The following is a 16,775-nucleotide window of genomic DNA, read 5'->3' on the forward strand; positions in this document are numbered from 1 at the left end:
CAATCACAAATTTGTTCTTAGTTTGATTTTTTCAAGAAAGTAGTAAGTTTTGTATTTTATTTATTATTCTGTTAAGGGAAAAACTACTTGATCTGTTTCTGTGTATAATTCTGTTTGTATGTTATATCTGTGTTTAATATTCTGTAAATTACATATACTCGGAGAGAAAGTTTTCCTACAGAATCAACATTTCCGCATCTAAATATTTAGTAGCTAAAACAACACTAATTGGCCACTAACAATTTAGTTGACGTAGATATTGGAGGTTTTCGTAACAAAATATTTAATAGCTTAAGATGTGAGTTAAATTAAATAGTATCCTTTGGGCGACTAATATATTAGTCGCCAATTTCACTCATCAGCGACTAAACATATTTTGTCGCTAATACCTTTTACTTTTGCCTACTAAAACATTAGTCACCATGTTATAGCGGTTTTGGCGACTAAATTTCTTTAGTCGCCACTACCCTCAACGACAATCTAGCTGCGAAAGTATTTCAACAACTAAAAATTTGACTTTTGGCGACTAATTTTTTAGTCGTCAAAAATATATTTTCTTGTAGTGACCGTCTATACTATATGCATCTTATTTTGCATTATTCCAGTATGGGTTATGTAAGAAGGCGCATATGTATTGAATGAATTTTCATACCTAAAAGGGGAAATGTAGGGTTGCATGGCATTTTTCAAAGTTTCGGCAAATTTCATATAACATCAAAAATGTATTGTTCTTGCAGAAATAAAATGTAAAATTAAGATTTGACAGCACCTTAGAAAGAGCAAAAATGATTTCTCAAATCCCATTTTAACGTTTAAAAGGAATTAAATGTACGCACAAACATAATATTTTTGATTTAATACTGAAGACGAAATTTATAGTGTACAAATGTACATATTGAAATCAACTTTCACGTTCTTTATCTGTTGGAGAAGATAAAAATGAACCATGAAGAAAAGTCTTCAAGTGCTTGGTGAACTCCTTAGGCCTCTCCAAGTTGACAGCATGCCCTCCATTCTTGATTATCACTAGCTCAGCATTCTCCCCAATATGGCTATACATGCAAACACTTTAAAATTCAAAAAAAATTGTAATAAAACACTTTTTTTGTTTTGGTAAAAATATATATATTCTTACAAATAAATATTTTTGTGAAACATAAAATATTTTCTTATGTTTTGTCATGATTTTAAAACTAATGTACTAATGATTGTGCTAGTGATGTGGTAATGATAGTAGTGGTGACTCTAGTGTTGGTATTCATGATGGCAGAAACGTTTTCTATTTTTTAAAAGTAGAAAACATTTTTGACCTAAATAAAGTATTTCTACTTTATTTCAGTTGATTTTTGTTTTTTATCATACAAAGCATCCAGAATATTAAGAAAATATTTTCTACTAAAATAAAGAAAGCATATATTTGTCAATGGAGATGAATATTAATTATAATGCAAAAACTATAGATTAGATATTAAATGTTTATGAACCTTTTTAATCTGTGCCCCAATTCCAGTGGGAATATCTGATCTTGCTCTCCCCATATTATTAACGTTCGCTGTTTAAAGAATAAAATCATACAGTTTATCATAATTAATTTTCATAAAAAAAAATGTAAAAAGGCAAATATTAAGATATATATAAATTAAAAGAAAAAAAGCTTGCAAATTACAATTTGATCTGGGGAAAAAAAAAAGGCACTAAAATATAAATGACAAATAAAAACCTGATTGATCTTGGGAATATTAGAAAGCTTTCGATCTTTGAGTATTTCTTCAATTAATTCTCTCTTCTCTTTTAGATGATCTGTACACATAACCTGTCCCATACACAAATTAGTTCAATGTATTGAAAGAAAAAGTAATGCATTTTAATTCTAAAGTTAATGAATAATAATATAAAACCAGCTTCTCTAATTAAGAAGTCTCGTTCTACATAGTTGGGTCCTTGGCTTCTAACACAGGTCTTACAATGATAATCTAAGTTATTCATTTTATAATTTGATTAAATTCAATAATCATAATTACATGATTTAATTATTTGAGGAATGGTAAGACGTACAGGTCTAATTGGATAGGGTCTCACTTCTCTCCAATTGGGAGGTGTTGCTTTGTCTCAAAATACTTTTTACCTTGCTTGTTTTCACTTTTTAAAAAAATACTTTTCAAAAAATTTTACTTTCTTATTTTTTGTATTTTTTTATTTTTACTGAATTTTTTTTATATTTTAAGCAATTTTTTTACTTTTTAAACACACCTAACATAAATACACTTAAAAAGTAAAAAAATTGTAAAAAAATCTTTTAAAAATTCACTAAATACCAAAAATACAAAAAAAAAATACAATAATTCAAAACATTTTTTATATTTTTATGTATTTATTAATTTTTAAAAATATTTTTTCACAATTTTTTTTTACTTTTTAGATACATCTAAGTAATGTGCATCTAAAAAAGTAAAAAAAAATGTTTAAAATTTAAAAATTATTCACTAAAAATAAAAAAACACAAAAACCAAAAAAATTAGTTTTCAAAAAATTTAATCCAGAAAACTCAAACCAAACACACTGTTTATTTTTCTATCTTCCTATTTCAATGTGCTCTAATCATATAAAAATTTCAAAATATATTATTAGTGATGATTTAAATAAGTATATTTTTTGAATTTTTATAAAAGATGTGCATAAAAATAGAAAGGTGATGCGACTCAAAAAAAATAAAAAAAAAAATATGCTATTTTAGTGTACCCTAAACAAATATAATCTAATAATTATGATCGCATGGAGACAGAATGACAAAAAAAAATTAAAAACAGATAATTCGGTCCCCTATCTCTAAAAAAATAATTTTCATACAAAAAAAAAAACATACATAATGGCGTGACTCTTTATGATCCTTTCATCTCAACACGAATCATAATATTTCATAATTATAAAAATATTACTAACATCATTTTATATGGTTTTTATATGGTCCTTTTGATGGCACTGTCAATAAGAACTATAATATTTATAATCTCAATACAATCTTTACATATTCTTTTATACAATTTTTTTGCAATATTAATAATAGTTTTTAGCAATTTCTTTTTAATATATAAAAATTCTATTTGTAAACGATTTTTCATTTTCCAAATTTTTGGATAATAGTAGCAATGTTGAAACTAGAAAACTATGCAAGTAATTCTTTTAATTTTAATTTTTATTTTTTATTTTTATTTTTTTTATTTTTATTTTTTTTTGGTAACAACTACGCAAGTAACCTTTTTTATCTGATTTCATTGAATGAATGCAAGTAACTTACTTGAATGAAATCAGACAAAATATAAGAAGGCAACCCTCTAGGAGGCTTGACATAAGAAAGTTTCATTAACTCCCTCAACTTGTCCACCGTTTGGGGCATCAAAATACTAGCCGCCTCGTCCAAATCCGCCACTTTAAACAACCCACTCTCCACATCTTTCTCCTCCAAACAAACCCCGGTACAACACAACACTATCCTCTCCACCGCCTCCGGGAACTGCACTGCCATACTATACCCAACAAACCCACCATAACTTATCCCCACCAAACTCATCTTCTTCTTCTCCGCCACCGACACCGCCCCATGGGCCTCCATCAACCTCATCAAACACCGTGCCTGAAATGCCTCGTTCCGCTCCGGCCGACCCGTGGAGGAGCTGTTGGAATTTTAATAAAAATAAAATTATCAAGCAATAAAATTTAAGAAATAAATACACATTAATACAGTAGTAAACTTTATTAATATTAATAATTGAACTTTTAAATTTTTCCATATATTTACCTAAAAAATTAAAAAATTCACTGGGCTATAATTCTCCCAAATAATTATCATCTAAACAAGAAAAAAAAAATAGTAATAATTTGTGAGATTTAAATTATTCATGAATTTCAAAGGTCATCATAGACACGCATGAAGAACATCATCTATCATTCAACAAATATTTAATAGTTTATTTTACACTTTTATCAGTTATTTTTATAAAAATATCGTACAATAATACAATTTTAATTAATAAAATAATGGAGATATATATATATAACATATAAATAATTAATGAATGCAAGTGAAATAACATACAAAAATTTAGGAACAAATTCATTTTTAGCGACAAAATATTTTAGTTATTGAAAATGTCAATGTTATTATATTTTTAACGAGACAAAATTGTGGATTTAGTTATAATGACTTACCTTGAGTTTGATCTGAGGATTTGATAAGGGATTTGAAAAATGAAAGGGCAAACATAGGTGAGATGTGAATACATTTCACCTAAATTTCACGCACATTTTTCCTTTATCTTTTTAAATACCTTTCTAAATCCTCTAACCCAACACAGTGTTAGAGTTGGGAAACGAACCGGCCGAAGAAGAGGAGGTCCGGTACGTAGACGTTGAAGCGGGGGACGAAGTGGCGAAGGAGGTCGCTGTATTGCCACATGGCGTTGGCGCCAAAGCCGTGGATGAGGAGGAGGGTGGGTTTTGTGGGGTTATGGATTTTGGGAACCCAGCAGTGGATCACGGTGTTGTCGCCGAGGTCGGCAGTCACGGAGCGAAGGCCGGTATAAGCAAAGAAGTACCGGTAGAAAAAATCTCGAGATGCCGTGAAGCTAAAGCATTTCGCCATTTTCAACTTCAAAGTGCTAAGAATTTGTTTGACAAACTGTTTCTAAATACTATGCTTGAAAAAATTGTTTTAAAACAACTCACATCTCAAGAAATAGCAACAAGACGTGTTGCGATTTGCAAAAGTTATTTTCGCATAAAAATGAAAATGGTGGGTGTTTTTAACTTTTTCATGTCTTTTTGTTTCCAAAAAAAGCAATAAAAAACACCCAGAATTGTTTCTGGTTTTTTTTTTTTTTTTTTTTTTAAATAAAGCAGCCCACTTTCTACCAACAAGATGTTTTGTTTTCGAATTTTTTAATTTTTTTTTTCAAAGATGAAATTGATATGAAAATATTAATGTTTTTAAATTTTCAGTAAAAACAAACTCACTATTTAGGAAACAACACCGACATGTTTTCGAATTTTTAAAAAATATTTTAGCACAAAAATGAAAACTATATGAAATATTGGGAGTTTTCAACTTTTCATTGAAGAAGAAAAGGGAAATGCAACCAAACAAGATCAACAAATTGGAGGATGCTATATAATATTTCAATCTTCCCACATGTATTTTTGAATCAAGAACTTCATCATTTGGTCATATGAAGGTTGATGTGATTTTCTTTTTCTTTTCTAGGGTTGGCATTGCATGTAAAACCAATCCTAGGAAAGAGTTAGATTTAGAAATGGATGATTTTGGAAATATATATTATAGCATATATGGGTTGTAAAGGAATGGATGGAGGAATTTTTAGAGAAATGAAAAGTTCAAAAGGAAGTGACAAACTTTGGGAAGCCAATTGTGAAAGTGGGTATATATTTAGCAAAAGACAGGTGATATATGAAATTGGCACTTCAAGTCAATTACTCTCTTACCTTTTAATTTTTTTTGTTCTTTTTTTCCTGTAAAAAGAAGCAATGGAAAGTAAAAAAGATAAAAAAATAATTTTGTTGTTGATTCAAAATTTAATAGGACAAATGCAAGAAAACCATTCTCCATAGTTCAATTTATTTGTTGATGTCGTTTGTTACAATTAGTAAAATTAATTAACAAAAATGTTCCAGAACTCCTCTAAATAGTGACCCCCACGACTCCCTTGGCCTGTGATTGGCCAGATTTCTTTTTTTTTTTTTTTTTAAATCTCTTCCTCCAATCACCAACCCCCACGTGTGTGGAGGGTGGTAGGGATTGGTGATTGAGGGGGTCTCTATCAAAGTTGATTAATTAATAGTTTGTCTTACAAAATTATGTCATATATATTAGCCAAAATCATTTCATTTAGTAATGTTCATGAAATTTTGAGATATTCTTGATATAATTTCCAAATGTCATGATATTTGTGTATATTTGAGATCTCAAAGTCTCAATAATTTTTATTTAAAGAATAGAAAATCCCAAACTTAAATTCTAAAATAGTGGGTCCACGTGGCTTTTGTTTCCAAGGATCAAATGGCTAGGGCGAGAGACACAACTAGTCCACAAATTATTTTGGGGTATATTACCAAAGGAATAGGGCTTGTTAGTTTCCTATTTTTAACCTTAAGGATCTGAGCCTGAAATCCACCAAATTTCTTAAATCTTGAAAAATTAGAAATTCTAACACAAATATATGTAAGAATGAAAGACAGTTATAACCGTCATACGTTATATGAGCTTTGTTTAGTTAATTATGTTAGGATGAATTAATCATCCACGTCATTCCATAAAATAAAATAAATAATAAATGTTTATTAAAATTGTGTGATCATTTTGGGAAGATAAAAAAAAAAAAAAAAAAAACATGACGTGATTTTAGTTAATTCAGGTTTCATTGAGTTGGGCTGAGTATGAGATATCCTAATGAATTATCAAAAAATAATTTATTGGATGTTAGTCTTGAAAATAGTAATGAACACATGCATGTTGACCGCTCAGTTCATTCTACCCAATCTTATTTTTATAGGGCTTAATATTGATATTTTGACTTACAAGTCAAACTTACTTAGTTTTAAGCCTATTGATTTTCTGATCGAGTTTGGGATTTAAATTTCTAACCCAAATAAATAAAATATAAATAAATAAAACTCACTTTGTGGTCCGATTGGAAGATTAAGTTATAAATAAATAAAACTCACTTTGTGGTCCGATTGGAAAATTAAGTTTTGGATTTCAAAAAAAATGATCCACGTGAAAGCTATTTTCCAAAACAATAATACTACAGACTCTCAAAAAAACACGACCTCCGCAACCTCTACCCACTGTGATTGGTCCAAGAAAAAATAAAAAAATAAAATAAAATAATAAAAACACATAATTAACCCGCATCATTTTAAAAATCATGAGAGTCCCCAACTTTAAGGGTTCCAAGCATTTTTCTTTTCAAAAAATTGACAATAAGACTACGTCCTTTGCAAGCTGCTCCTTGACTCATAGCACAGACCAAATCAACTTTTGTCATATCATTTTTGTCCAATTATTTGTAAATTTAGAGCAAAAATACTTAAATAGTAATCAGGATGAGGTTGCCTAGTCATATAACAAATAGATGAATAGGGCCAAATAGCAGATTTTTGCTGCAACCCCATGAGGTTCAAAATGACACAAATTGTTGTGTGTTGCACCCTGTTTGGCGACAACTTCTAGCAAGTTATAAACTGATAATCATAAAACAGAAATTACCTTCTTTTTCTTACTTCGTAATAATAAACTATTTTCAAATTATTTCAGTTAACTGTGTCTCAATTTCCCTTTATAAAAAAATGATAAAAAAAAAAATAAAGAAAGAAGATGATGATGATTTTGTACAACTCCATGAGCTGCACAAAAAAAAAAAACTCAACCCAACTTTAAAATAACCAATTTATTCAAATTATTTTACTGCATAAGCAGTATGTAAAAACAACAGCAAACTTATGTGACATATAATCTCTACAGTAAATAAATAAAATTTAAGCAACCCATTTAAATTGCAGCAAGCATCAGATATGAGGAGTATCAAGAGCTTCATAATGCCCTCATCAATCAGCACAGGCGTGAAGCATATCCAATCTCCAACCAAGCAGTTGTTGTAATATACCAACAAGACAACAGTTTTGTCCATTCACAACAAATGCATACATCCTATTTCGTTATTACAAGAATCCATGGCTGTCGACAGCACAGCTTTTTCAGTCGCTGCACATATTATACAAAAATAATGGTATGAATCTACGTAACAAAGAAATCGAGCAACAACAAACCACACAACCCGAGTACAAAAATAAAATTACATATTACACGACCAGCGAAAGGAAAGGGGTATATAACCTGTTCTGGAATAACTTCCATCCTCATGCCAGACACCACAAGGGCTTAAAACTTGTTTTTAAGAAGTATAGAATCGCATCCCCGCAACAGAAAACCCCCCACTAATATACAATCCTGCATGCCGGGATTATACTCGTCGTTTACCCCCCGAAACGAACAACAACACACGAGATATCATCTTTACTCTCTCTATGCAATGCTTCGACTACTAGTTGCTTTGCCGCCTTCTGTGGGTCCCTGATCTTCTTCGCAATGTCAACCGCTTCTTGATTAGCCATGACCTGGATTAATTGCAAGCAAAATAAGAAAAAGAAACGGCAGTATCTATAAGATAAGGGTTAATCTCTCTTTTATCTTGTAAACTATCACCATTTTTTCTATTTCATCTTTAAACTATTAATTTTGTCTATTTAGTCGCTAAACTATCTAATTTCAGCTAATGTAATCCAATTAGAGACGGTTGTCTGAATCATTAACGGTTAAAACTAGTTGAGAGAGAGAGAGAGAGAGAGAAGAATTTCACCTTCCATAAACCATCGCTTGCAAGGATGAGAAGATCAGTATCGCCATCAATATCAGCATTTGTTACATCAGGATCAGACCGCAGATGTGATTTCAGGTTCTTGTCCCCAAAAGCACGAGAAACAGCCAGTTGGCCATTTACTCTTGCAACATCTCCTGAAATTATGCAACAGAAGTGTTTATGACTATTTATACCATACCAAAAAATGTACATGAATTATTCCATTTCAAGATCTGATGTATAAATGTAGATGAAAGGTGAAAAAAACCAAGGACCCCAATTTGCAATTAGCTTTCGAAATGAACAACTTCAATGGATTTTGTAACTTTTGTTCTATTTCTCCGAGAGATGCAAAACTTAGTAGTAGAGAACAGGAAGGATAGAAGTAAGGTCTTGAGTGTGCAGCATTTATCAAAAACAATTACTCAAAAGTAAAAAGAACACAAACCAGAGATCAGCTTAAATTTGCATTAGGGTCTGTCTAAAGTGAAATACTGAAGTAGGATAACGAAATTTTTTTTGCAATTTAGACAAATAAGGATATCTATATCTTCACCAAAGGAAAAGATTTTAAAACCGAGTTCAAAAGCATAAAACTCAATACCAAATATCAACTTCTATCATTGATTGTGTTCAAATGGCTGGAACATATTGTATAATAATCAATGATAAGGTGCATGGTCTAAGTACTATGGGTGGGATACAGGGTTTGGTGTCTTGCTTATCCCGAGGAACATATTGTATAATAACTTCTATCATTGATTGTGTTCAGCATTGGAAAAGACCTTTACCCCTTTTTTTCCTCGGGATAAGTAAGACACCAAACCTTGTATCCCACCCATAGTACTTAGACCATGCACCTTCCCATTGGGGGTGGGTGACAGTGACAAGAGATACAACTCAATCTAACAGCTGGTGGCTTATGGTAACACCTCTATTAACCTACTCCTTTCAACTGCATTCATTCATTTTTTTCAACATCATTTTTTAACTACTCAAACATCATATAGCAATGGAATATTCCCCTGTAATTTCAAATAAAACATTTTGCATGTATACTGTCCTTATCATAGATAACGAAAACATAAAAAGTAGTACTTTTGCAGATTGTTGCTGATAATTTTAATTATTCCTCCAATCTCACTTTTAGTTTGTACATTCTTGGCTGAGAACACAAAAATAACATTTTATAATTAAAACATGAAAATACCTCTTCATAATTTATGTTTAAGCCTTTACTGAAAACCATTTTTATACTATGTAAACTCTTGTTGCTTGACTAAAGGTATATCATCAAAGGACAATCAATCATGAAAACACAATTCCCTACTGCAAGGTGTTGGTAGTCCAGAGACAAGGAACAGAACGAGTTACCTGAAGTTAAGAATAATCACCATTATTCTTATCTATTGGAGTCAAAGTGCTTCCCCATTTGTCAGGCATTGTTCCATTTCCAAGATGTTAAATAGAGGCAAGTCAAACAAATTACAACATCAGTGTTTTCTAATCTAAAAAGAATAGTCTATATAAGGGTTGGCTTAGTGGTCAGTCACCAAACCCCTCTTCTTCGTATCACACACTTCAATCTCACAAAACCTATCCCTTATTTGTAGAAACCTACACTCCAATCATCTCAAGCTACACTTCAGTCTTCCCAAAAAATAGTTCATTGCCCCTTCCCAAATGGGCTTCAACCAGTTGCTTCACCCACCAGCTCCACTAAACGACAAACACCCCAACTGCTTTTCTGTTTCGTTTTTGGATCAACAACCAGGGGCAGAACCAGGAATTTAACTTGAGGGGGGCCAAATTAGGAGAAAGATATTTTCACCAACTACTAGAACTCTTATATTTCTAACAAAATATGAACATATTTTATTAGTGAATTAATACATATATATTAAGATTATAGACTAAGTTTCTTCAAGAAAAATGAAAGTTATGCATGTTGTTTCCAAATCCTACATCATTAAAACTCATAACATAAATCCAAAACCTGAGGGGGGAAAATGCAATTATGATCCTGCTTAAGAATTGATGACTAGATTCAAGCACACAGAGATTGCCTAATTTTAGAAGCCTTATACTAGCATATAAGATTAGCTTCTGATATGACACAAGTGAGAATAGGCCATAGACTGAACCTGGCATGTTTGAGACAAATCCCCCTCTGTCTTCGATGCTACCCCGCTCCGTATTGGGCTCATGATCAATTGTCAGCTGAATCGCTTGCCCTCCCCTTGAAAGAACTGCTCGTGAATCACCAACATTGGCCACCCAAAGCTTTCGACCATTTATAATAATTGCAGTGACAGCAGTAGATCCACCTCTACCCAAGTCAGGACTATGTGATAGGATTGCTTGATCCGTTCTTTCATAAGCTTTAGAAATGGACCTATTCGGGTCAGTCCAAAACTCCTCCTGAAATGATTTGAAAACATGGTTAAATAGCATATGTTGTCCGAAACCATAATAGAAATCCTAATTACATATTAAGGTCCTGATTGAGTAGATCTAAATAAGCAGTTTTTTTGCAAAAAAAATCAAAAGCAAATAAGCCTGTTTAGAGTTACTTCTCCATAAAAAAGCAAATTTTTTATCAAATTTGTGAAAAGATGATTTTACCTCAATACTTTCAAAAATTCCACTATATCCTTGCAGAGGCTCCCCAATACTATAAGATCATGTTTGTTTGGGCAGAAATGTGCTTGGGATTGGACTAATAGTCCAATAAAATTATTAATCCGATATTTGGTTAAAAATTGAAATGCGGACTAACAATCCATTCGGATATAATATCCCATATATGATAAACTATTTGATCCCACATAGGGGGTGGGATATAAATTAAGGGACTAAATCAAAGTCTGGACTAACTTGTCAAATGACCATAATAGAGGTATTACAGTCAATATATTGGATGTCTCATGTCCTGTCATGTCTCATCCATTCCCATCCCCTTAAACAAACATTGAATTAGATAATATTTTATTAATCCCTCCTTATAATTCTAACTCAATCCAAACATAGGATAGGATACACAATCTAAAGGGATTCGTAGTCTAAGACTATTAGTTACTAATCTAACCTATCCAGTCCGCCCAAACAAACATGGCCTAAGGGTGATATGATAATTTCTCACCAAAAAGCAAGTTTGAAAAGACCCAACAGAACAACTTTTTAGCAATTACCAACCGCATAAAGCTACTAAAAAAGCAATGGCCAAACCCAAAGTGATTTCAAACCAACAACCCACCTCCTTTAGAATGTTGGGAAACAAATGCTTTTGCAGATAGGAAGGCACACTATCTCCCAAATGCCCATCATAAATAGCGAATAGTCCAAGCTCACGTCCATGGTATTGAACAAATTTAGCAACATGATAATCCTCCATGGGATGATTTGCTTTCCCTTTTACCAGATTGAACCCATACTTGATAGGCCCTTGATGGCTTCTTCCTTTGCCAGAGCCACCTGACGATCGTCCCCCTGAGAACTGAAGTGATAGAAAACATTCAGCTTTAAAACATACCTTGCATAACAGAAATACAACATCCTGTCCCACTAACTGTTTGTTCAAACATCTTCAAGTGAAAAAAAAAATGAGAGTAACAATTTGTAAATCCATATGATCAAACCACAAATATCCTATGTTACATGGACTTAGGTAAAAGTGTTGGGTATGGGTATAGAGATTTGTTATGCGCACACATATATTACATATTATATAATATTCTTCGATGAGATGTTCTAAATTATATAGAAATGTACTCGAAATTATTTAACTTTTCTTCATAATAATAATAATAAATAAATAATAAAAAAGTGAAACTTTTATCTTTCATCTATGTTATAGATTATAAATGTTTCTTTTCTAGCAAATGCAAGTTTCTTATTCTTCAAACTTTGTGAAAAATTGAAGGATCCAAGTGTCTAAATTGGGTACCGCGGGAGTCAAACACATGGATACTTTGGAGGAAATAGAAGAGTTCATACAACACAGAAAATATCCTCATGGCCACAAGTTACCTCATCAATCAACATACTGGAAAAACAGTACTAGCAATCCCTTAGTCTATGTTTGGATGAGGGATTTTGGGAGGGAAAGGAAAAGAAAAAAGAAAAGGGAAAAGATCAAGAGAAAATTAAATTAAATTTATTACCTTCCTTTCCCTAAATAAATCCAAGATCCAAACATAGCACTAGGGATAAGAACAGACAACTCACCCTCACTCAATAGTTCCAATCTCAAAATCCAGCAAAGATCAGAAACTCCTTTCAAGAAAATTGATTTCTTTCACAAATCAGAAGAGCTTCCCAGAGAAGACATCACAAGATCTCTTTATGAGAAGGATAATCCATACAATTTAAACTTACAAACCAACATAATTTAGACTTTCCCCATTTTTCAACTGAAACCCTAATTAAAATTTCCATAAACAGACAATCCCCCAAAATTTTAATCTCCAAAACACAAAACCCACCTTCAAATCTAATGGATCATCAACTTCAAGAGAGAGATTCAACAACCATACCATAAAATTCACCAAAAAAGTATGCAGGAACTAAAAAAGATAGTACAAATTCATAAATTGTTTTAGTATCCCCACCTGAGAACCGAAGCAACATAAATTATCCATAAAAAAAAGTCAGACCCAGTTCACCTTCTACCTCTCCAACTCAACATCTACTAGCTCTTCTTCCAAACAAAACCCTGAATTTCACAAGCTGTATCAGTCAACTCAAATCATTCAGATCATCAAAACAAACATACCCAGAATAAATTTTTTTAAAAAAAATCAAGAAAATTAACAGATGGGTACCTGAGAATTCAGAAGCCGATCCACCAATAACAAGAAAACACAAGAAAAAGGAAAGGGAGATATGGGTTTTTCTATGCTGCTGACTGAGTCCTCGTACAGAATATAGATATGTATTCAATTCAAGTAAAGATTTTTTTTTTTTTCTAATTTTTTTTTTACAAATAAACAATATATATGCAGTGTGATTAGGAAGGAATTGAAGGGTTCGGGTTTGTAAAAGCAATTTGGGTTTTGTTTGGGAAGGGGGGTTGTAGTCTTGGATTCGCTGTGAAACCAAAGCTGTGTGTGGCCTCCCTTCCTTATTGACTTTGATGTCTTTATTGTTTCTTTAATTTCACAGCGCTAGTCAGAGGACTGTTTGTTTGATTTTTATGTTACAGCTGTTTTTTTTAGTTTTCTTTATTTCTGACAAAAGCAAAGAGTACTGATTTGGTCACCTGTGCGTGGGACCCCATCTTTGGTCAGCTCCCTTGACTTTTTCAACTCGGTATTGCCTTTGCACCTACTTTTGCTGTTAATTTTACTTCCATTTCTTATGAACGGATAAATAATTTAATTTTAATATTTTAAATTAAATGAAATTTAATTAAATCATTTCTAAATTAAATAAATAAAATCTTTTTAAACCCATCTTCTAAGATTATTGCCTAAAATTAATTTTTCAATTTAAAAAAATAATAAATATTTATGTATCTCACATAATTTTTAAATTAAACAACAAATAAATAAATAAAATATTTTCAAACCCATTTCTTAATATCATTGTCTAAAATTCATCTTTTTCTAAAATCAAATACATAATCATAGCTCGTTTAACTTTCAATTTAAAGAAATAAATTAAATATTTATTTGTTAATCTACCTAAAATCCTTCCTTCCCTTAAATAAATATATTTAAAAAAAAAGACCAATTCAAATATGTTCATATAATTTTTGAATTAAAAAATAAATAAATAATTTTTTTTTAAATTAAACAAACAAATAAATAAAATCTTTTTAAACACATCTTCTAAGATAATTGCCTAAATTCGTCCTTTTCTAAAATCAAATATAGAAATACAATTTGTTGGCCTTCCAATTTAAAAAAATGAATTAAATAAGGAAAATTTGGTTATAAACTCCTCTTACCTTCCTTTTATTGTTAAAAGGACCAAAAAAAAAATTATACTTTCAAAACTCCCTCGTAATTATAAAATCTTGTATAAAAGACAAAATTTATTATTTAAATATTTTATCAGACTATTCTACCCTCTCCCTTTCCTAATCTCCGTCGATCTCCCCCATCGCCCGACCGAGAAGCCGCCGCTAATCCTTCACCGAGTACCTCACCTCCGCTACCACAACCACCGCTGGCGATGACTACAAAACCTCTCATCTTCCCAATCTTCTGCATCATTTATCATCGGTTCATGGTCTCTCACCAATGACGAGGTTGAGAAGAGAGTGTGCATCACTGGTTGGATTTTTCCACCAAAGGTTAGTTCTCACAGTTGGTTCACCACCGTTCTCGATGTCGCCTCCACTGCACCGTCATCGAATCTCTCTATCTCTTTTTTCTCTTCTCAGATTCACTACATCCAAACCCTCATGTTTTTGCTCTATTCCTCGTGTTGTCATGTTGGGAAGGAAAATGATGAAAACGAGTTTGAGAAAGTTAAAATGCGAGAGATTCAGATCTGAGGGCTTTAGATATAAAGGCAACAATGGTGCACCAACAAAGTCCGTAGATCTGGTTCGCCATCGGTTGGTGGAAGTGGAAAAGGTACAAAATTTAAAATTTTACTTTGATTCAGAGTAAAATTATACTTTCAGACTAAAATTTTACTCATGGTACAAAATTTAAAATTTTACGTTCAATCATAGTAAACTTTATTTTGATTCAAAGTAAAATTGTAATTTCAAAGTAAAATATTACTCTGTAAAGTTTACTATGATTTAGGGTAAAATTGTACTTTCAAAGTAAAATTTTACTCTGAAATACACTATGAGGATGGCTTAATAAGAGAGCTGATAGATATGAGGGTAATATAGTAAAAGAAACAAGTTTTAAAATATTATGGGGTTTTAAAAATACCTATATAATTCTTATCCTTTTGAAAAATAAATTATATAGTGAGGGGTCTATCACCAAACCCCCCATTAAATAATTATTTGTTCATATTTTAAAATCTTTACCTAAAATCCTTCATTCCCTACAATAAATCAAAGAAGGATCAATTCAAATCTGTTCATATAATTTTTGAATTAAAAAAATAATAAATAAAATTTCTTCAAAATCTTATAACATCTTTACCTAAAATAATATATATATATATATATAAGAAGATCAATTCAAATTCAAATTGATCATTGCCTAAAATCAAATTTTCAATTTAAAAAAATTATTATTATTCTTGTGTCTTACATAATATCCGAATTAAACGAATAAATAAATAAATTCTCCTCAAACTAATTTTTTGAGTGCTCTAATCTCTCAAACTAATTTTTCTAATTTTTTTATTTAAAAAATTGAAAAAAAAATCTAATTGGTTACCTGTGAAGAAATAAATTTTAAAATTCAAAATTATGAAAACTATCCCATAATTTTTGGGTTTTAAATGAGAGAATCACTCAAATATAGAATAGGAAGACATAAAATTATGCCTTTCCATTCTTTTTTATTTTTTTAAGTAAATATTTTTAATTTTGAAATTAAATAAGACTAAAGTTATATTTGGAACTTCCTTTAAATGTTTTTAACTTTCAAATTAGATGGATAAATTTTATTTTTGACATTTTATTTTCAGATTTTTAATTTTCAAAATTATAGATATTTAGATGGACTAATATTTCTATGCCATGTGTATTTACTAAAATTTAAAAATTAAAAATTTAGATAAATTTTTTTGAGCTAATAGAGCATTTTAAATGAAAAATCATTATAGTTTCCTATCCCACAACAATGCAATGTTGTAAGAATTAGTTCAAATAAGTAGTAGTATGGGAATATATACAAAGCAAAACAAAGTCAACAATAAAAAAATATTAATTTAAATTTAATTTCTAATTCAAATAGATTAAATAGAAGAAAAACATACATAGATTTACTGCTTGCATGATTCACTGGTAGCCTTGCAATCCTGAGAGTCTTGCAATCTCGACTTTACTTTCTTTGGTGCATGGGTTTCGATAAAAAAATAAAAATAAAAAATTCAGAATAAACAAAGAAATAATCAAAATGGATGTAGCATAGGAAGAAGGAAAGAATGCGAGAATACTTACAACTTGGTGAATGAGTACCGGAAAAAATAATTGGATTAACCAATAAGAACACATATCAATCACCTTTGCACACAAACTCCTAAGCCAATTATTCGTAATGAATGCTCTTCATTATAGTCCTCAACTTTGTTGTGTTGTGTGCTCACAATGACTCAATAACCTATGGAAACTTGTAAAGGGGAATTGAAGAAGAAAAAAGGAAAGGTAAAAGATGTTAGAAAAATAATACCAAACTATATGGAAAATCTAATTTAAAAATATGT

The 16,775-nt window shown here is 30.9% G+C and overlaps 2 protein-coding genes across 3 annotated transcripts; both read right to left on the reverse strand.

Moving 5' to 3' along the window:
- Positions 1-794: 794 nt before the first annotated feature.
- On the reverse strand, positions 795-4,667 carry LOC114298755 (alpha/beta-Hydrolases superfamily protein). Its single transcript, XM_028243368.2, has 5 exons — positions 4,374-4,667; positions 3,296-3,671; positions 1,721-1,813; positions 1,485-1,552; positions 795-1,052 (listed from the first exon to the last, which is right to left on the reverse strand). The coding sequence occupies exons 1-5, from the start codon at positions 4,637-4,639 to the stop codon at positions 902-904; spliced, it is 954 nt and encodes a 317-aa protein (XP_028099169.2). The 5' UTR covers positions 4,640-4,667; the 3' UTR covers positions 795-901.
- A 3,006-nt stretch (positions 4,668-7,673) lies between these two features.
- On the reverse strand, positions 7,674-13,653 carry LOC114298756 (putative protein phosphatase 2C 10). Of its 2 annotated transcripts, none has more exons than XM_028243369.2 (6): positions 13,253-13,653; positions 13,040-13,143; positions 11,686-11,925; positions 10,574-10,850; positions 8,430-8,584; positions 7,674-8,187 (listed from the first exon to the last, which is right to left on the reverse strand). In XM_028243369.2, exons 2-6 carry the CDS (start codon positions 13,067-13,069, stop codon positions 8,047-8,049), a joined length of 843 nt encoding a protein of 280 aa, XP_028099170.1. In that variant the 5' UTR covers positions 13,070-13,143; positions 13,253-13,653; the 3' UTR covers positions 7,674-8,046. The 2 variants fall into 2 exon arrangements, with proteins under 2 accessions (XP_028099170.1, XP_028099171.1); XM_028243370.2 differs by having other exon boundaries at positions 13,040-13,157; positions 13,253-13,623.
- Between the last annotated feature and the right edge of the window lie 3,122 nt (positions 13,654-16,775).

Source organism: Camellia sinensis, chromosome 12 (assembly GCF_055761805.1).
Source record: "Camellia sinensis isolate YWXY chromosome 12, ASM5576180v1, whole genome shotgun sequence".
In the NCBI taxonomy this organism is placed as follows: Eukaryota; Viridiplantae; Streptophyta; class Magnoliopsida; order Ericales; family Theaceae; genus Camellia; species Camellia sinensis.

Excerpts from the sequence above, each read along its gene's own strand:
- LOC114298755 (XM_028243368.2), bottom strand. The coding sequence starts at position 4,639 with ATGGCGAAATGCTTTAGCTTCACGGCATCTCGAGATTTTTTCTACCGG. Across the intron at positions 1,814-3,295 it reads TTTTGTCTGATTTCATTCAA|GTTATGTGTACAGATCATCT; the intron begins GTAAGTTACTTG and ends TGTATGGGACAG. Across the intron at positions 1,053-1,484 it reads TTGGGGCACAGATTAAAAAG|CCATATTGGGGAGAATGCTG; the intron begins GTTCATAAACAT and ends TTGCATGTATAG.
- LOC114298756 (XM_028243369.2), bottom strand. The coding sequence starts at position 13,069 with ATGGATAATTTATGTTGCTTCGGTTCTCAG. Across the intron at positions 11,926-13,039 it reads TATGTTGCTTCGGTTCTCAG|TTCTCAGGGGGACGATCGTC; the intron begins GTGGGGATACTA and ends CTATCACTTCAG. Across the intron at positions 10,851-11,685 it reads TTCCCAACATTCTAAAGGAG|GAGGAGTTTTGGACTGACCC; the intron begins GTGGGTTGTTGG and ends AAATCATTTCAG.